Source organism: Fusarium subglutinans, assembly GCF_013396075.1.
Source record: "Fusarium subglutinans strain NRRL 66333 chromosome Unknown NRRL66333_c0000188, whole genome shotgun sequence".
In the NCBI taxonomy this organism is placed as follows: Eukaryota; Fungi; Ascomycota; class Sordariomycetes; order Hypocreales; family Nectriaceae; genus Fusarium; species Fusarium subglutinans.
Window position 1 is genome coordinate 18,778 of NW_023502251.1, and position 20,087 is coordinate 38,864.

The following is a 20,087-nucleotide window of genomic DNA, read 5'->3' on the forward strand; positions in this document are numbered from 1 at the left end:
TCTAGAAACCGTTTTGACTCCAAGTCATAGTTAACTTTTCCCAAGGTGAGATCGTCATCTGTATTAACATGTAACTTGAGAGTTGAGAAGTGAAGAATTATCCCACGGGCAATTAGGATTGATAGTTCGTAGTCTAGGTGCTCGCTACGATATTATATATGATTCCAGCCCAGGCGTGGCTTAAGTTTTATACGTGTGAAGAGCGTGATGTAAGCATCAATGGCGGTTTCTATCAACTCAAAATACGTATATACTCGTTGCACTACCATCATTACCTTGGCCATCTCTCTGGGTATCGGATAGAAATAAGCTCGCCTTGGGTGAGATCCGAGCGTTTCACAACAGCAATAAAGCTAGCTACAATAGTTACTTCTAGAGGATCCCTATCGCCACACCTCCAACGATTAAGGCACGGGTCATGCATGATTGGAATAGGATAATGGTCTCTTATGTGACGGTTATAGAGATCAGTTTGACTTTGTAATTTGTCCTGTGGCTATACTAATATTTCTATTCTTTATCAAGTCTGCATGTGATCTGCCATACACTCTACTCGTCGGCAAATGGGCCAACGTAAATACTAGTTCCTGCGGGTTTACCTGAAGTTTCGTTAGTAGATAGCCCTAGCCCCTCTATCAACCTTGCCGTTTCGGTAACTGAAGCATCATCATCATCATCATCATGTTGCTTTCCAACGGCTTCCATCAACTGCTGGAATCTTCTTAGTTCCTCCATCCTGTAAGAGGATTGATCATACGTGACATGCCGAAAATCGAGCTCCTCATCTTGGTTCAACGTTAGTACCTGTTCTTTCAGTGTCGTGCTTTACATACCAGTGAAGAGGGAGTGGAAGGCATTCGCAATTGCGGCGTTGTCTGACTGTCGGCTTCGTAGTCCCAGTAGCATGAGTGCAAATGGTACAAGAAATCGATGGCCCACACAGCCCCGGGCCATGAAGATCGCAGATCGAATTTGCTTTTGATCCACGACATGGCTTTCCCTGATCCCGACGCGAAGTTCGCAAACTGGTATTGCCCAGTCTGCCCAGTTATTACTGGGCTTGTTCAATGCAGGACATATCACCGTAAGAAGCCCCCCATCAACGAGCTGTTGCATTGTCATTTGGACGCATCTTCCGATAATAGCGAGATGCCCTTGAGTCAGGTATTCTCCAAAGTAATACCTTTTCTCTCGCCACCGCTTTTTAACCACTTCCAGATCCTCATTGTAGCCGTGATAATAATCTAGAGCATCCAAGTCCCGAAGAAAAGTCTGCTTCGGGAAGTCTCGAGTGTCAATCATGATGAGACTGATCTCTGATAGCTTTGGTTTTGGACCGCGCTCCGTCGTCTGTCGGTGGAAGCCGTAGTGAAGGAGGAAAAGCAAAGAGCTTGACCAAGACATAAGATTGCACGGGCTATCCTCAAGCTTTTGGCACTTCCATCTGAGATGGGCATTCAGTCGAGTCGCAGCCTCTGCAGGCGGGAGCTGTAGAAGGTCTTGGCCGCAGGCAGATCCTCGTTCATGTGTCTTGTTCATATCATCGGGGTAAGCTGGTGAATCAACATGGGTAGCATCTGTGGAGCCGACGGACTTCGGAACATGAAGACGGAAGAGATATGTTGGAGTATTGTCAAACTCGAATCTCGACTCTTGACCAGCTTTAGGCTCAAAGAGCTGAGGCATGTTGAGGGAACAACGGCGAAGAGGGTAATAAACAGCGATTTTGAGTCAGTAATGAATCAGAAGAAGCGTTTACGTTCATCTAGATTGATAAAAATGTGAGTTGTTGAGAAACATAACGAGGCTCTGAGGTCAGATAAGGACTCCTTATATGCATCCGGGCCTCAATATCAGGCCGATGGCGCAGCTAGACCAACATCATCATTACAAACCGCCATTGGTCAATAGGTTGAAAACCGTTCCGAGAAAAAATGTTCTGATTGGTGTACAACCAACGTAAGGACTCCCTCTCTTGGCCGGAAGGTTAGGCATACAAATTGTTCAAAGAAAGCCCAACCTATTGAGGGACCGGCCACATGTAGAGGGAAACATGCCACCACATCAACCACTTTTTGATGCACTCGCGCTCAGATACCTTAGTCGCAAGGTTGGAATTGGCGTGCGACTCGGTTTCCGAATATGCCTTGGTGCCTGCGTATACCAACGTCGAGAAAGAAAGGCTGCTAAAGAGTAAAGATGCGTGAGGCCTCTGCAAACGACATGTAGGCAGACTTCCCATGCTCCCTCGGTACGCTATTGTACTAATCCAAGCTGTGATAGTTTAATTGATTGACTTTATGGTTTTATTGTTAAGTAAGTAAGACTATGAGCGGAGCGTAGAAGAAATCCCGAGCTTAACATCCCGCGATACCCGATATTGCCGTTCCTCCACCTTTTAAGGACCTGGGGTATTCACCGTGTCTACACAGCGTTTATCACTCATTGGTCGTAGGTTGAAGACTTGCTGACATCGCTCGACAGAATCAATCTACAGACTCCGCTAACACAGGCCACCAATACGGGCAATGGCCATCATCCGAGTTGCAGCATGCCATGTTTCTCCCATCTTCCTCTCCGCGAAGGCTACGACCTCAAAGGCAATCAACTTGATCAAGCAGGCTGCGCAGAATAAAGCAAATCTAGTTGTGTTCCCAGAAACATACATCTCAGCGTTTCCAATATGGAGTTCAGTACGGCCTCCAACCGAGAACCACGATCTTTTCAAGCAAATGGCGCATGAGTCGATCTTTGCCGATGGCGATGAGATCAATGCCATTCGGGACACCGCAAAACAGGCAAACATCATGGTCAGTATGGGATTTTCTGAAAAGGCTCGCTTCAGCAGCGCGACTTTATACAACTCAGACCTCTTTATCGGAAGTACTGGAGAGGTTATGATTCATCATCGAAAATTAATGCCTACATTCTTTGAGAAGCTTACCTGGGCGCCTGGAGATGGACACGGACTACGCGTTGCAGACACGCCGTATGGAAAGATTGGGAACTTGATTTGTGGGGAGAATACCAACCCTTTGGCTCGGTATAGCCTCATGGCTCAAGGAGAGAATATTCATATTTCAACTTGGCCACCAATCTGGCCAACCCGAGTTGCTCCCCTAGGTGAAGCTTCAGGATCTTCTGAGAGGCCTTCAGACAAGCCTAACTACGATAACGTCACCGCAAACAGAACCAGAGCGGCTGCTCATTGCTTCGAAGCCAAGTGTTTCGGCGTTCTGTGTTCAGGCGTCCTGGGAGACGATGCCATTCAAGCAGTTTCTGGAGGTTCAGCGTACTTGACTCAGGTGCTACAGCAGTCTCAACGTGGTGCGACACAGTTTCTGGACCCAACTGGCGCTCCTATGAAGGGGTTCACTGTCGACGGTCAGACCGGGGAGGCTGTAGCAACCGACTTTCTGCAGCATGACGAAGGAATTCTGTACGCTGATCTTGATATCGAGGATTGCATTGAGGGAAAGCAGTATCATGATGTTGTTGGGGGATATCAGTGACTGGATGTTTTCGATCTCAAGGTGAACCGTACTCGAAGGGAGCCAGTTACTTTCACTGAAGACGTTGACAAGATTCCAAGTCAAGGTTGGAAACCCCTTGACTGATGAGTCTGTGCTCAGTCAGATATGAGGAGAATTACTTTTATGTGATATAATTGCATCACCGAGAGGTCAAATAAATCAATCGTCGCTCCATCTAACATGAAGGATTCTGCCTGCTTTCGCTCGTGACCTGCCCGATTCGGCAGCTTATGTCATTCAGTTGCTATCTCAAGTGAGGGGCATCATCAGTAAGATTTTGGGCATTCGGACCTTGAGTTGCTTATGTTGCCTTTTCACCCACGGCGTCGAAATGAGCGATCAGAAGATCCCCAGCGTTATCAAGCGCCCGCTTCCCAACGGTGTCATCTATGACATGTCAACCGCCGGACAAGTGCGCATCACACTCCCCGAATCTTCAACCTGGTCAAGCGGTCTTCATTGGCATGAGTCCCACGACGAGTACTTGAAAGTGGTGAAAGGAACAATTCGAGTCCGGCTGGGAGATTCGCGGCAGGTCATTAGCGCTTCTGATGGCAATCAGCCTGAGATCAAAGTCCCGCGCTATGCGTGGCACGAATGGCAGCGAGCAGCACCAGATGGCGAAGAGGTCGTCGTGGTTGAGAGGACAGAGCCAGATGATAACGATAAAGCCATATTCTTTTGGAATCTCAATGGCGTCATTCTCAATAGCCCCAAGATGTTCAGTGATGAGACCTCGGTGGTATCCAGGTTGCCATCGAGACTGCAAGGGTTGTTTCTTGATGTTTGGATTCCTCTGAATCTCTACATTATTTTTCGTTGCTTGGACAATATCCCTGTATTCCTGAATGTGCCCGACCTCTCGCGGGTATCAGACGATAGATTGAGAGGCCTGCTACAGAACATCGACACAGTCATTTCGCACCTCATTCTGCTTGTTGCTTCGTGCGTTGGATTCGTTTTGGGACTACAGCCAGTTCAACGGAAATACACGCCTGACGATGCGTATTCGACGTGGCAATCGCGACGACAAAATGTCAAGAAGACCGCATAATCGACAGGCGGTGTCACTGGATTTAAGTTTCGATCAAGTCTATCTGATTATGACAAGATAAGTGAGAGAGTTCCAGGGTTTAGGGATAGCTGTAGAATTGTGGTATCCTATCTCAACATTCTAGTGGAATATATGAAGAGTCTATAGAATCTCTTAGAAAAAATAACATGTTATTATGCATCGCCAACTGAAACAAATTTTTATGCCGCACCATTAATCACAGAATCATCAATCTAGTTCTCAACAATAGGTCCGTTATACTCCTTTCGCGCCCAGGCGAAGTAGTAAATGACACTGAAGATGACAAGGCCACCAGTGACCACGACACTGTAGTTCATCATGTCTACGGTAGGATCCACCATGGGCGGCCAGAAGCTGAAGAAGCCAACGACAATGAGGTAGCACATAGCGAAGATGTTATTGGCAATTCCGAAGGCGCCCTTGAGATGGAAAGGACCCCAAACAAGTTCAGCGCCGGTGGTGTTGGCCAAAGCTGGGAGATCTGAAGCGCCGGGCAGCGCGAAGCCCTTGGTGAGGCGACGGTAGAGTAGCAGACCAGCGGCGATGAGGTATGAGGAGTAGAGGCAAGAGATGGAGAGTGAAGTGACGTTCTGGAATGCAACAGGTGATCCAATGTTGATGAGCGACAAGAGGATCGAGATGACGGCAGTGCAAAGGACTGAGTACACGGGGACGGTAGTTCGGTCGCTGACCTTGGACAGAGTGCGCCAGCCAGGAAGGCCACGGTCGCGGGCAAAAGACCAGAACACACGAGAGGTCGATGCAAGCATACCGACAGTGGCGCAAGCGGCAAGAAGAACAATAATGGCGGACATTACGGTCGCTCCAGCTCTTGAGTTTGTCGCTTGCTTGAAGATGTACATGTAAGGGAAGCCGAGCATTCCGGGACCTGAGGCCATCGCATCGTCGAGGTTGCCCATGCAGAAGACCATAGCGATGACCATTGCGAAACCGCAGGCGCCGTTGATGCAAAGACTGAGAAGGATGGAGGTGGGGACGACGACAGAGGGGTTAACGGTTTCTTCGGACATCTAGAGACTGTCAGTGAGGGCTCATAGAGGCGGGATATGAGGACTTACGTGGAAAGCGGCATCAGTGCCAACAAAGGAAAAGGCATTGCCCATCATACCAACCATGAACGAGATGCCATTAGTCGACCATCCACCATTGTTAACAAAGGTTCCAAAGACATCCGACGCAGAAGCATGGGGTCCAAGTGTAACGAGAGGGATCAAGATGGCAAAAAAGCCGAGAATGTGCAGGATCAAGATCAATCCCTCAAACTTGGGCAGCACTGAACTGACGAGGGTGTTGATGAAGACGGCGAACGCAAAGATGGCCCAGAACAGCAATGTTCCCTGCCAAAGCTCTGGCTGGAAGTCGGGATAATTAAGAGTCGCCATTCCCAAGATCATGTTGCCTGTGAGCAAGGCGCTGGATGATACTGAGCCTTGCCATCCGCCGACCGTGAGCATGCCTGTGAGGTGACTGAGGAATTTGGAGCACGACCGCGGCGCCATCATAGCGACCCTGACGAAAAGATTAGTTGGCGTTTGACCGATGGTGATGGTGTGACTTACCAGTGGTATTGTCCTCCAGATGTAGGCGCCATCGAGACCAGCTCGCACATGGTAGCAAAGACACTAAAGTTACCGACCCAAACGACAAGGAAGCTGTAGATGACACCGGCTGTACCACCATTGTTGAGACCCTGAGCGAAGAGAACAGTGATGGCTTCCCAGGTGATGAGAATAGTACAGCTGAATCCCAGAATCGTCATGAACCCAAAGTTGCGCTGAGCTGTCTGTCAGTGTAGGCACCTTGATGAGCGACGGTGTAACATACGCGAAGCACCTGCTTCTTCCCCATCCGCTCCAACTGATCCTTATCATGATAATTGATCGTCGAGCTGCGTCCAGAATCTGGCTCTGCCTTTGCCGAGACATTGACATCGCCAGCTGCCTTGACAGTGGCATTGTTGCCCATCTCAAAGCTGGGTTTGGTAACACTCTCCATGATGATGAACCGGGAATAACAGCGGGAGAGAAAATTCAACAAGAGAAGGATTGAGGAGAGAAGAACAAAAGAAAAGTTGAAAGGGACTGCAGGAGGAGAAGGAAGGAAGGGGAAAGAGGTACAGGAATGTTGGTAGCACCCTGGGAAAAGGTCGCGACTGCGGTAGAGTAGCATTGGGGACGGCCGCCACCAACCGAGGCTGGGAATAAGACTGCCCTGCCCTGGGTATGATATGTTACAGATTGACTTAATCGTCTTAGCATGAGTTTCTACGTCTACAGCGACGTTGCGTTGCATCGCTCCGCTATCTGTCCCGTACCGTACCGTACCATACCGGCAGGTGGGTCGCAGAAAAACCGGCACACCAAAGCTCCCTCGCCATATAAGAATCCTGAGGATGACAGAATTCTGTAGGTCAACAGTAGCGTGATCTTCTACTTACTAATTCTGTCAGGCCTGACTGGTGTGCCGGTTTTTCTGCGACCCACCCGACCGGACATCCCTCCTGGCCCCTCCTGTTGCTGATCCGGCAGAATGCACCGATGCCCCCCGGAAAGTCCACTAACAGGGTCTAACAGGGGTTTCCCCCTCCCACCGGGCTTTTTGTAGGGCCAGGTCCCCATGTCGCTTCAGTAACTTAGCGGCATTAGTTACAGGGCACAGCAATCAACGGGCCAAATTGACAGGAGTTATTTGCGACACAAACTGTCAGCATAAATTGAGCATTTCTTTTTTTCCGCGTCTCCCCGCAAATAAGATCGTCGCCCCTCCGTTTGACCATTTCAAGGCTAAGGCGTTCCGGTGAGGTTTACTGGCTTAGAGTTCTATTGATTCATAGCTTGCTGTAAGCGAGCGGCACAGAGCGACCTGAATAAAACGCCACAGACGACGATTTGATAGATAAGTTCTGGCTCGACAGCGGAACGGGGACTCGGGCGTGCTCAAACTCTAGAGCCACCAGATCTGTGTAGATCAGGGCCGGCTTATTTTCCTCTTTCCAGGTGCTCGGGTGCAAGGATCCATCCTGTTACGTACTGTGCTGGCTGAGGTGACCGACCTGCTCTATTCGTTCTGGTGATGTATCATAATCATATGCAACCGAGCGAACCACTGCGCCCCTGTATGTGAGAAAAAAATGTTTTCTCTTCACCCTCTTTTTTCTTGCACGGCATTGGTCGTACGTTATTTCTAAATGCTGTTGGTCAGAGGTAATTCATGCACGCCTGACAAACATTTCATCTTGCTTTTTCTCAGAGTGCTTGCAGCTTTTCTGATACAAAACGTTCTAAATTTAAAACAGCCAATTGGTCTTCTTTTCCTTTACTCTAAATTCGTACACTTACATAAAACGTTGCTGCGCTGTAACCAAAATCTCGGAGGGATAAATAACCGAGAAACCAAACATGACTGAGAAATAAAAAAATCAAATTACCTTGCCTCATGTTTGTCGGGCGGCTGCATCCTGCGTGGTCTCTACGTCAACTTGCCACGTCTGATGGATCAAGATCTTTTGACTTGAGTGGCTGGAGCGACTCTGTCCATCCCAGCTCCTCTCGTGGTCATGTTTCGGCTTCTTAGCAAAATCCTCCATCTCGTGAATCTCACTGCGCTGTGTCTTGGACGCATGGTCCAGGGCTCGCGATCTGCTGCTCTGCCCTGTCTTTGACTTGTACCCTGCGTAGCCGGGCCTGTTTGTCGGGTACCCGTTACTGCTCGACTTGCCCTGCCGTCGCATATCGTCGACGCGGATCTGCCCGGACTCTAGGCTGTCGAGGAAGGGCTTGAAGTTGGGCAGGCATACGGTGAGGATGGCGAGGCACTGCACGAGCTGGATGGTGATGGAGGCGGGCCAGATGCTAAATGAGTGATCGGCAGAGTCAAATGCCCTGTTGGAGTAGTGGATTTGCGCTGCGATTGCCGGCGTTACACTAAAAGGTTGTTAGCCATGGCACGGAGAATAAAATGAAATAAAACCACGCTGTACATACAATATTCTGCTGCCAAATACGCTCATCACAAGGATCTTTTTTGACCAAGAGGTCTGGATCTTGACCACGTTCTCTGCCATAATGATGACGATGACGATGTCGGTGATGATGTTGGTGGTAGAATAGTACGTCCAAAATGCCTTAAGATTGATGCATTTATCTTTATCGCCGTACAGCCACGGTGTCGGCAGTTGACATTGGAAGAAATTGACGAGGAGCGCCGTGATGCCCCAAACGCCAACGATGGCTTCGCAAGCGATGATGATCCATTTTTGACTCTTGGGCGCCATGATCCGTAGACTCATTGTACCCGATAACTTGCAGCAAAGAAGTGACGCGATGAGCATCGTGTTTGTCGCATATTGGCTCTGTACGAGGGTGCATTAGTTGTTTGTTTGCTGTCGCGGGGTTGTCTGTCGGATGTTACCTTGAAGAAGGTGTCTCGATCGCTGGCGCTGAGAACCTCGAAATGTTGACCGAGTCCATGCTCGCACGCATTAAAGACAATGGCAGTCTGACAAACCGCAAGTACCTGTGCGCACAATTATAAGCATGTTGGAAATGCATAAAGTGAGATGGTTGTCTTACAGTTGCGACAATGATGAGGATGTCGTCGACCCTCAATGTCTTGGTCATGTAAAGCTTGGTGCCAGCCCTCACAAAACACGATAATATCGCAATAACGAGGAACATCAACGACAAGACCTGGATAAGCGGCGACTTGTTATTGTCGGTGATGATGCGTTGGTTCGAACTCATATTGGGCCGATGAATGCAGCAATTGCTGCGCAAAAACGAGCGGAGAGATATTACGAAGAGAGAGAGAGATTGATCCACGAAATCGATATTAAATTCAGAGCTACGATAAAATTCAGAGACAAAAGGATATCACAGTTAAAGCTAAGACACAGCTGACAGTGGAGTGTACATTAAGGGAAGGGAAGCTTCAGCTAAGGTACAGTTACAGTGCATGAGAATCATGGTGTGAAGCAAATCTCACAGGCACAGGTACAGGTACAGACGCGGCAGGAAACTTGGTATTGGGCATATCCCGGAAACGGTGATTATAACGGTTATTGACACCCAAAAGCAGTTTGGCACCTTTTTCGTGAAACGGGACATGAGGACCAATAAATGGCAGGAATGAATCTATCACAATTACGTAGAAAACCAACCCCTCAGACCAGCCTGGAACTGGCTGTGAGGCCATGTCTGCAAGAGAAGAAAAAGCAAATATTCAACATGGGTACTCCCCCCTGTACTCTGCGCTATACTTCCATGGTCCTATTGATGTGATGTGAAAGGGCGCCAATGATGCGTGATATCGCGTAGAGGAGAAGTATGCAGCTGAGCGGCTCAGCAAGAATGAGCAATCCGAAACAGCCGGCCCTCCAGTGAAATTTCACGGGTCGAGGGTTTATCTGTACATAAATCTATGTATTATTGCAGATCGCAATATTTGAAATACTGTGCAATCGTGGCACAAATCATCAACACGGCTGAGGTTCTTTACATCCATTGGTAGGGCTAAGTGAGCCGCAGTCTAAGAGTTAGTCTGCACCCCCCCCTGTTAGCTCAATCTTCATGTGAAGAGGAGCCCTCTCTCGTTATCGTCACCAAACCAGTCCGTGCTTTTAAACACCCCTTGAATCTGGGTCCGCGCGTTAAGCCCAATGGGTCTATCATCCGAACGGAGATCGATCCGCGGGTTACAATTAGCAAAACGACCTTCCAAACTCTGTTTAGACCTACTTTTTTCGGGCGGATCATCCGGCGGAAGAAGAGAAGAAAAAAATGGTTCGAATTCGCTTGACGGAATTATGCACTGCGTCAGAGATTTCCGCCCGCATGTCCCTGGTGAACTTGCTACTGTGGCGTGGCTTGCTGCTAAAAAGGGAAAAGATCGCTGTGGACGTGGGTTTTGACCAACCGTTTCTCGTGGGTGCCTCGGGACTGCAAGCCCTCTCCGCTGAGTGGCTTTATTGTCAACCGAAAAGGGCATCGAGCTTCCGACTGCTCGTTTTTCTGATGGTACGAGTAGAGAGGAAGGATTTGGATTGCGAGGTTTGATGGGCTGATTGGGGTTTGCTTATTTCCGCTGCGGGCTCCACCGGGGATAAATTGACTGGATTAATGCTCTGATTAGCTCGGGTAGGTCGTTTGCTTTGGCAGGCCTCTCTGCCACTGTATGCAACTTAATTCAGTTGATTTATCCTTCTGTGCTACCATCTCAAACGTGGTGTCACATACCCAATACAACGTCAAGATGACCCTCAAACTCATCGAGGTCGACACTGCCACCGATTTCGAAGAGCTCATCGCGTGTCAATGGGCATCTTACGAAAATCCCCTCCAGCCTTTCTTTCGCATGTTTTGTCCTCTCAATGCTCCAACACACGCAGAATCTCTCAAGGATTCAGTAGAGCTTCAGCTCAAATGGCACAATGAAGATCCAACAAGCTACTGGGCAAAAGTGGTGAACGACGATGGCAAAATTGTAGGTGGCTGTTTATGGAAGATTTATTCCGAGAATCCGTTCGATACAGATGATGATCATTCCTACGCTTATTGGCAGCCGGAAGGGGAGAGACGAGAGTTTATCACACAAGCTCTGAAACAATTCGATGCGCCTAGAGCGCGGATGGGGCCTAGGCCTCAAGTCTGTAAGCTTTCTTTTCAGAGGATTACAAGGAATGAGACTAACCCCGATTTAGATGTCAACATCGTCTTTACACATCCAGACCATCGTCGCCAAGGCGTGGCGAATGTTATTATGAACTGGAGCAAGCAGAAGGCTGATGAGATGGGTGTTGAGCTTTGGCTTGATGCGACAGAGCAGGGCGTGCCTGTTTATGAGAAGCACGGCTTTACAGTCGTCAATGTCAACACCATACAGCCAACGAAAGAGAATCCCGGTGAAGAATGGCACAAGGTCAAAGAGGAATTGGGTCCTATGACCTTTAGACAGATGTGGAGACCTGCTGGTGGTGATTATCAAGAAGGAAAGACAGTCAAACCCTGGGAGACTGTTGAGATCAAGTATGAGCCTGAGCTAGCGTATGTAGAGTCTCATGCAGCTTAGGCGAGATGGGGGCGATGGAGGTGACAGTTGGCATTTTCGATAGAGTTTAGATTAGCGTCCGTTTCATGTAAATGATCGATGTAATGGGGAGTGTTGTACATGTCAGACATGCATGGAAGAAGGAATTAATATGGTGATCGCCATTTGGCTTGTGTCACCAGACCCGTACCTGTCCCGCTTACAAGCTGAGCTGCGATCTGCAATAGCAAACAGTTGGTCTGGTTATCATGATTTATTGTTTGCCTACTGCTCAATAACAGCCATGGTAAGACTTTCATCACTATTGTTGTCTTCATTTTAATCTGTGATGACTAGACTATGAATCGAAGTAGGACGAGTTGCATAGCGCGTGGCCTGAAGCTTGTGGTTTAAGAAGCTAGATACGCTGATCAATCCTTTTCAAGCATAATAACACCTTTCGAATCATCATAGTGATTATTCATTGCATAAATCATTAATTGTGTAATGTAATGTTGGAAACCCCATGTTGACGGGAGCAAATCTTATCTGTAGTGGCTACCCTGAAGCTGATAATTAATAATACTTTGAGCGCAGAAGAAACACCATACAGAGTAGAAAATCCATAAATACGGCAAACTGGGAAATATGACACTTAGATTAATTTTAATCACACTGTAGCATTCACTATATAGTTGCTAGTAGTAGGTCATGTTCCAAAGCATGGCATCAATGATTGGAATGCTGTAACATTTATATTCGACATTCGCTCCCGTGTGGCAATCCTCCCACATAACTCAGAGAATTATCAGAAGCGCGATAAATTTCCAGTCCGTTGATAAGCCTACTTACTTATCACTACCACCGCCGTTTATCGTTGAAACGCGTTAAAACGCGTCGGGATTCAAGATTCGGCGTAATGCGGAGACCGAAGGCCGAACAGCGGACTTGGCCGACGAATCATTTCGCGACAGGCGTAACCTCTCATCACAAATACCTTGAACATCTGACATTTCACGTATTCCAACATGATATTTTCGCGTTTTTGAGGGAGAGTAATTGAAAAAGCTGGACAAGGCGTTGAATCCTACGGAAAAGCGGACTTTTGATGATTATAGAGACATGTTATTGAATTGAGATGGATACAAAAGACCTGACGTCGTGCATGATTATGTGGAAAAACGACCAGTAAAGCAGATTACACAAGCCTCCTCAATATGTCTCTCAAATACACCAACAAGCTTGATGGCCAGCGCGTCCTCGTGATTGGCGGCTCAACGGGTATTGGCTTCGCCATCGCCGAAGCAGTCCTCGAACACGGCGCAAATGTCATTATCAGCAGCTCCAACCAATTCAAAATCGATGCTGCTCTCAAGCGACTCGAAAATCATATTCAAAACACTCACCTACCAATTAGGAAGACCTCTGGCAAAGTCTGCAACCTCGCCGAACCGGAAACAATCGAGGCCAACGTCAAAGAGCTACTTGAATCTGCTTCTCAAGACGGAAAACTCGACCATGTCGTCTTCACGGCTGGAGACTTTAATCCTCCACCGAGTCTCGACTCAGCGACTGTCAGTGTCATCTCAAAAATTAGCATGGTTCGTGTCATGGGCGCTGTGTTCGTCGCAAAGCACCTCTCGAATTACATCAATCTATCAAACAGCAGCTCGTTCACCATCACGGGTACAACCACTGACTCTCGTCCCGCTGGAGCGGGTTGGTCGCTTCTAAAAGCAGCAGCAGGTGGGATTGAGCCGATGACACGTGCTTTGTGCATCGATCTAAAGCCGGTTCGTGTTAATTGTGTCACGCCGGGTTTTGTGCATACTGCGCTGTTCGATGGGTTTCCGCAAGACGTTAGGGATGTTATTTTTCCTGCTATGGAGAAGGACTCTGTTGTGGGTAGGCTTGGGACTGTGGAGGAGTTGGCGGAGGCTTATGTTTATTTGATGAAGTGTACTTTTGCTACTGGGTCGATTGTTGTCGTAGATGGAGGTAGGATCGTTGGAGACAGCAAGAGTCAGTGAGCCTGTTATGGCCAGCAATCCACTGCACAGTGGCGAAGGTCACCGAGAATATTGACGGAAGTAAACACACCAAGTACTGAGGGGTATCATGAGAAGATACGCCGCGGAAGTAGCCTTTGTATGTCGAGTCTCTCGGCCCAGGACAAGATTCGGAAAACACACTTCGGGGTCAAGGCTTCATAGGTGTCGATTGTTAGCATGTGTCTCGTAACTATTTGGCTTTCAGCCAGTTTGCATATAGCTGATTGGAAAAATTCAACTTTGCGAAATGTCCACTTGGCGATAAGCAAAAATAGAAGTGTTGACGTTGAATCGCTGTTAGAAAATCCTCAGGTTAGATCAACCTGAGCGTATGTATCTGGGCTTAATTTCGCTTCTTTGATACAAAGTGCATATAAATAAGCCTCAACTGTATTGATTCAATTTTGAATTATTAATGTCTCTTTTATTTACTCATTTCAGCGCGGATTAGCTGGTCGTCATAGGAGCTGACTTGTGACTTGAAGCTTGAGGAGCAGTGACAACATACGATACTGCCAGACTATTGACACTAGCGCGCCAAAAACTCTATCATGCTTAACCATTGGGGTCTGGACCCTGAAATAATAGCTCAAACATCAAATGCTCAGATCTCATTCGTCCTCCGACCCTGACCTCCCATATTAGCGTCTTTGTAGTGTCGCTATGGCCATTTTCTGTGGAAATTTGACAGCTTGTCAAAAGACTTTCAAAGGAGACTAGATAAATATGATATTGTACTACAGAGTAGAAAGGTCACTTCAAACGTCATCCTCTTCCTGTTCACTCGTTCTATCGGCTCCTTTACGAGTCTGTCACTCTTTCAGCATGATTGCCCAAAATCTTCTCGCTGCCGTTGTTGGCCTTGCAGTTGGTGTCAAGGCTGGCCCATGCAAGCCTTCGTCAGTGACAACCACGACTGGCACCGCGTCCAGTGATGTCGTTTCCATTACCAGTATCGCCACTTCTGTAGAGTTCACCACTGCCGATGTCACTTCCGTCACTAGCATCGCCACTTCTGGAGAGCCCACTACCACCACCACCGAAGCTGCAACTACTACCACTAGCCCGGGTGAATATGTCTGCCTCAAGGACCCTGCTCCAGTTGGCAAGGGCTGTAACGCGCAGGGCGGTGGCCAAGGTGCTCTAGAATTATTGGGCAATGTGAACACATTGACGCTGGCCTCCTGCTACAAGTCTTGTCTGGACAGGACCGGATGTATTGCAATTTCCCTGCAGCCTGGTTCATGGTGCGCGTTGTGGGCTGGATCGTTCACGGGTACCAGTGGTGGTGAATCGGCTTGGTCTTGGTATGACATGGGCTGCTTCTGTGACGAGTTTTCAGCCACCACAAGTGGCTTGGCTACCGGGACGACAGCCTCCGAAGCTACAGATAGTGAACAGACAACTACATCTATCGAATTGACTTCAACCACCGAGACGGCTCCTGCTACAACGACTGAGGCTACAACGACCGAGGCTACAACGACCAAGGCTATGACCACTACTGAGGCTTCAACCACCACTACCACCGCACCAGGCGAGTCCTGCGTTAACAATGAGAGGAGCCCCGCCCCATCCGACAAGATATGCAACAAATCTGGCTACTCGCATGGTAGCTCCATGGAATTTCTGGACAGTCCAACGGGTGTCACAACGATGGAGGCTTGCCGTGCGGCTTGTCGCGAAACCAGTGGGTGTGCTTTCTTTGCCATTATCCCTGGTGAATATTGCTCTATATATAGCGGCGACATTGCGAGCGTATCCGATCAAACGGACTACTTTTGGTATGACATGGACTGCTTCTGCGACTTGGATGGGCCAGACTACTGAGGCTACTACTGCCAAGGTCACTGCGGCGTGTATCGTTTAAGCAAAGACGCCATTTGTGTCACCAGCCTCAGCTCCGATGAATCAGGGGATTAGCGAGGCACGATTCTATTCTTTCTTCTATGTACATATTCATATAAATCCCGTAAAAAACCTTGCCAGATTACAGCCTAGGTCATCGTAAATAAGAGACTTCACACATTGGTGCGTCTCTGAGACTGGAATCCAGAGATGGGCTCCCATTCATCCCTCCAGTGAGGCAGATTTACCTCGATCCATCGCCTGCACACCCCTTCTTCCACCTTGAGAACCATAACGGCTGAAAGATCCCTTGGATCCCAGCCGGTGCTATCCCGGTGATGGAGGATGCGAGGATATACTGCCTTGGCACCGTTTTCCGGAACCTGAGCTAGCCGGAATCGCACACGGTCTCGTAGCAGTTCCTTTGCCGATTCAGAACCTGCTTCTAATCTGCAAAATACCCTCCCCTTATATCTCCCTCTCTCCATGGTCCTCTCGAGAGGCCCGACGTAGTAGAACAAGGATGCCAAGAGTCGTCTTGCTACTGCTTGAAGGTGTTCAGGGGCTGTTCTGTATGTTTTGTCGTAATAGAACATTTTGGTACCATCGCAGAGGTACTTCTCACATTCTTCAACAAGGGAATCCATTTTCTCCACGTCATCCATTTCCACGCGCTGTTTCAAACCAACATTGAGGCGATGACAGTTATGCCTAAGTCGACGGTCTGTAACGGACATACTGCTAAACTCTTTCCAAGCCTCGTGGCAGCTAGTTGAGCTCTGGATAATCCCCAGCCCAGCCTCTATCCGCATCAGGTAGCCTCTAGGAATGTACTTCTTGAAGGACTCCAGTTTGGAGTTGTGCTTTGTCTTCATACTTCCTGACTTGGGATCAACAACCATTCCAGTACCGATTGATAAAATGATATCAGGAGGAAGGGAACCAGGCCAGATCTTCTCAACTTCTGAATAGGCTAGAGATACTGGGTTGTTGTGCATAAGAGCTCCATCGACGTATGATCGTTTTGTTTCGGGATGGACGAAGGGTTGGAAGAATGTTGGTGCTGCAGATGTCGCTCTCGCCCTATAAAGAGTTAAATATTATTAAATACTCTAGATGGGACAACTAACGCTTCCCAGATTTTGAAATCCTTTGATTGTTCATCTTCACGAGAAAGGTAATCTTCTGATGTAAGGAGCATACCAAGTCAGTCCAAACCAAATCAATGAGCGGGACCTTTATGCTTACCTTCATCAGTGTCTGCTCTCGGGTTCCTGGAATAATTCGCAATCAACTTTGCCTGGCTTCGTCCCTGCAAACAAGAAACAACGCCGACCTTGACCCAATCCTTTCCGCCAGTACTGTTTCTCTGAGCCAGAGATGCACCAAACAGATTTGCCCCACCAAACGAGCCTTGCAATGACTGCTCTATGCCCTCACTCGTATAGAGAAACTCATAGAATGGCTGCGCAATAGCTTTGATGAAAGAATTCCCGAGTCCCAATCGAAGCGTGAAAGCTCTTCGTGCCAATGCCCGGAACCTATTAATGGCATCGTCTGTTGACCAACGCTGGTGGAACACTCCAAGAGCGACGATGCCACCTTGACGAGTGAGACATATCCTTGGGTTGGAGGTGATGAGTTAGACAAACCTGTGCTTGTTCCTACCACGAGATCGAAAAGCTCATGGATTGCGATACCATAGCCAACATGTCTTTCGAGCTGACGCAAAATGCAAAGCTCTACAACACCACGGACTCCTCCTCTGTCTATAGTCAGCCTTGGTCGGGAATACAGAATCGAAACGACTTACCCATCCAGCGACAACACGCGTGGCGCTGCGTCCTTTGGCTTAATCCGAATGCTCCACGTTCCAGTTCTTAGAGCACATCCAAGAAGACAATGATCAATCACCAGAATAGACCCTCCATTTCTCTGTAGAGCAAACCTCTCAAGACATGTTTGACAAATCCCGTGCTGCAACCTCGCACATGGAAGCATGTTAGTTGGACAGCTGGACAGACAAGAGAAACACGTCCGCTGGCTCTGCAGTTCTGTCAGTCGTATCGTTCTCGCCAAGTAAGTTAGTCTTTCCATGACTCGTCCATCTTGCTGGTTTTGTGCAATAGCTTCCCGCAGACGCTTTGCAAATTGATCAGGATGCCAAGAGCATCTGTGATTTGATTCAGCTCCCCTTCGATTGAGACCCTTCACATCCCCCAACTCGTCGTCGGGTCTGTTGAACTGGTGACCCTTGTAGTGTCCATTGTAATAATTTCGACATCTTCGGCCAGTTCTTCGCTCTAGGGCTTCACATCTCCAATATCGCCAGCGGAACTTCTGAAGACCGCTTTGAGCTTCGGCTACCAGTTCTTCTCGTTTGCTTTTTCTTATTTCTTCCTTTGTCAGTGCCTTGTATACCCCAAATAAGAAGGCAAGAACAAACCAATGTCTTGAATACGGCAAGTTTGGGCAACGATACATGCACCGACATACGGGGTGAATTCGTCTACAACTCGCTCTTCGCCGCCAATCGCATCAGTGCTGTCTATTTCGCGCAAGATACACATTTGCCGTAGGGTTGATGCCATATGATCGCTCAGCCTAGTCGGAATTGATGAATCATTCAATACTATGTCGTGAAGATCAAGCGCAGCGCGAAGATCCTGCCCCAAAACACTCAGAGATCTGTTCATGTGAGTGTTGAGAGTAGCCAAGTCTGACTCTGTACCACTGTCAGCCTTGGCGCTGCTGATATTGGAAACTGAACCTCGAATTGTCTCGTATAACTCCCTGATACTTTTGGTAACAGAGGTTGCATGGGCCGGTGAACTTTTGGAACTTATAGCAGGGATAAGGACTACTTTGAAGTCACTGTAGTAGCAAAGGAGTAGATCAGAAGTGTTTCTGATTGGATGTTCTCTCTCCTCCCAGAGGGCTTGTAGTGTTCGAAAACGTTCAGTTCTTTGGAAACTCCGAAGCAGGTCCTCGGTCGCATCAGAGGATGAGCCGTCGTCTATATCAACGACGATATTGAGAATGACAATAAGAGCAGGCTTTGTTCGCTGGTTGAGGATTCGGTCGTGTGAGTGTTGAGCCCAGTCAATTAGCTGACCCAAGAAACTGTCGGAAGTCCTGTCATTGTCAACATCTAATGACTCAAAACGAAGTCTCCTTGTACAAACCTTCCGTTGGTGGTGACGAAACAAATGACATCCGAAAACCCATAGAGGACTCTAGGGTACAGATACTTGACGATGAGCTTTCTGGTCTTGCTCTGGACAGTGCACAGCCTTTGTCCATCTGAGTCTTGCATGATAACAGACGCTCTGGGGTCGGGGTAGTCAAGTTTGCCCCATTCAACATTGATCCTGCTCTCAGCACCGTCCAAGAACTGGTTCAACTGTCTCCGTAGCCTATCTTGTTTGTCCTGCCAGCGTCTCATTATTGTTTGTTCGGCACATTCCACCCCAAACTCCCACTGGAATAGCCAATTGGGTTCAGAAAGAGCAGCAATAATCTCTTGCGCTATGGGCTTTTCGGAGCCAACAAAGCCTTCGCAGTCTATGAAAGATGTCAGTGGATTGGTATATGGTTTTGGAATTCTTCAAACCCTACCGGCATAGAGTATTGGATATTTTGTCGAGAGAGTAAGGGGATCGCTATAGGCATGGATATCACTACTTGTGGACGCAAACCGATCGCTTGGAGACCCAGGTACCGGAACTGACTCTCCTTCGGGGTGATCAGGTCGAGCCATTTGGATCATGCTTCGTATCAGAGTGCTCTTTCCTGAACCTGTCTCGCCAATAAACGAGACAATTTTGGGATACTGACCCGGCTTGGCTTTTCGCGACATTTGGAGCAAATCTTGAAGGCGAGGCCAAATGTGGATCTGTGGCTTGTCAAACCGCTGTAGGGACGGAACTCCGATCCATGCACATGTGGCATCCTTGGTGTGTAATTCCAGTTTTAAATCGGCCGCAGGAGGTTGAAGGAGGTACCGAGTGAAGACATAGTCAGAATAATCCACCTCTTTGCACTCTTCCTCGCCAACGCTAAGCCTTCGTCGAGGACTCATAACGTGTTGTCGATCCCTCGCTAAACAGGCTCTATGTGCTGGTCGCTTGGAGTTACCACACCCCATACAGAAGACAAGCTCTCCAGCTCGTCCCCGACGGCTGCAGATGCGGCATCGAGATGATATTTGGAGATTAAAAGCTTGTCCCTCGATACTAAGTTATGTTAGAGAAGAAACGATCAGAAAAGAATCAAAACCGACAACTCATTTGAGGGCATCCGCCAGGATATGTACGTGGAAGCAGAAGTCGATTCATCTCCGTCTGAAAAGTTAGCATCGACACACGACTGGGTGATGCCTTCGAAAAACCCTATCAGACTCTCATCCTCAGGTTCTGAGTCGGAGGTGGAGGAAACAGACGAGCCGTCTCGGGGTCTTGCCATAGCGATATCGACAAGTCAAAACTATAGCAGAGTGAGGTTGGATATCTTAAAGAAAAGTGAACTGAAAGGGAC

General features: G+C 48.2%; 9 protein-coding genes across 9 annotated transcripts; 5 read left to right on the forward strand and 4 right to left on the reverse strand.

Annotated features, from left to right (window-relative positions):
* Nucleotides 1–549: 549 nt before the first annotated feature.
* Nucleotides 550–1,686, reverse strand: FSUBG_10678 (uncharacterized protein; the record flags this gene model as incomplete). Its single annotated transcript, XM_036675279.1, has 2 exons — nt 550–785; nt 834–1,686. 2 exons carry the CDS (start codon nt 1,684–1,686, stop codon nt 550–552), a joined length of 1,089 nt encoding a protein of 362 aa, XP_036533815.1.
* Nucleotides 1,687–2,528: 842 nt separating this feature from the next.
* FSUBG_10679 (aliphatic nitrilase) lies at nt 2,529–3,512 on the forward strand (the record flags this gene model as incomplete). The annotated part of the gene is made up of 1 exon (XM_036675280.1): nt 2,529–3,512. One exon carries the CDS (start codon nt 2,529–2,531, stop codon nt 3,510–3,512), a length of 984 nt encoding a protein of 327 aa, XP_036533816.1.
* A 352-nt stretch (nt 3,513–3,864) lies between these two features.
* Nucleotides 3,865–4,587, forward strand: FSUBG_10680 (uncharacterized protein; the record flags this gene model as incomplete). The annotated part of the gene is made up of 1 exon (XM_036675282.1): nt 3,865–4,587. One exon carries the CDS (start codon nt 3,865–3,867, stop codon nt 4,585–4,587), a length of 723 nt encoding a protein of 240 aa, XP_036533817.1.
* A 233-nt stretch (nt 4,588–4,820) lies between these two features.
* FSUBG_10681 (GABA transporter) lies at nt 4,821–6,624 on the reverse strand (the record flags this gene model as incomplete). The annotated part of the gene is made up of 4 exons (XM_036675283.1): nt 4,821–5,639; nt 5,688–6,138; nt 6,189–6,403; nt 6,454–6,624. 4 exons carry the CDS (start codon nt 6,622–6,624, stop codon nt 4,821–4,823), a joined length of 1,656 nt encoding a protein of 551 aa, XP_036533818.1.
* A 1,438-nt stretch (nt 6,625–8,062) lies between these two features.
* Nucleotides 8,063–9,371, reverse strand: FSUBG_10682 (uncharacterized protein; the record flags this gene model as incomplete). The annotated part of the gene is made up of 4 exons (XM_036675284.1): nt 8,063–8,552; nt 8,613–8,980; nt 9,040–9,144; nt 9,201–9,371. The coding sequence occupies 4 exons, from the start codon at nt 9,369–9,371 to the stop codon at nt 8,063–8,065; spliced, it is 1,134 nt and encodes a 377-aa protein (XP_036533819.1).
* Nucleotides 9,372–10,878: 1,507 nt separating this feature from the next.
* Nucleotides 10,879–11,694, forward strand: FSUBG_10683 (GNAT family acetyltransferase; the record flags this gene model as incomplete). The annotated part of the gene is made up of 2 exons (XM_036675285.1): nt 10,879–11,275; nt 11,327–11,694. 2 exons carry the CDS (start codon nt 10,879–10,881, stop codon nt 11,692–11,694), a joined length of 765 nt encoding a protein of 254 aa, XP_036533820.1.
* A 1,175-nt stretch (nt 11,695–12,869) lies between these two features.
* Nucleotides 12,870–13,682, forward strand: FSUBG_10684 (verA; the record flags this gene model as incomplete). The annotated part of the gene is made up of 1 exon (XM_036675286.1): nt 12,870–13,682. One exon carries the CDS (start codon nt 12,870–12,872, stop codon nt 13,680–13,682), a length of 813 nt encoding a protein of 270 aa, XP_036533821.1.
* Nucleotides 13,683–14,528: 846 nt separating this feature from the next.
* FSUBG_10685 (uncharacterized protein) lies at nt 14,529–15,533 on the forward strand (the record flags this gene model as incomplete). The annotated part of the gene is made up of 1 exon (XM_036675287.1): nt 14,529–15,533. The coding sequence occupies one exon, from the start codon at nt 14,529–14,531 to the stop codon at nt 15,531–15,533; it is 1,005 nt and encodes a 334-aa protein (XP_036533822.1).
* A 191-nt stretch (nt 15,534–15,724) lies between these two features.
* On the reverse strand, nt 15,725–20,015 carry FSUBG_10686 (calcium-independent phospholipase A2; the record flags this gene model as incomplete). The annotated part of the gene is made up of 9 exons (XM_036675288.1): nt 15,725–16,634; nt 16,682–16,736; nt 16,800–17,153; nt 17,204–17,316; nt 17,365–17,430; nt 18,048–18,686; nt 18,737–19,115; nt 19,170–19,786; nt 19,834–20,015. 9 exons carry the CDS (start codon nt 20,013–20,015, stop codon nt 15,725–15,727), a joined length of 3,315 nt encoding a protein of 1,104 aa, XP_036533823.1.
* Between the last annotated feature and the right edge of the window lie 72 nt (nt 20,016–20,087).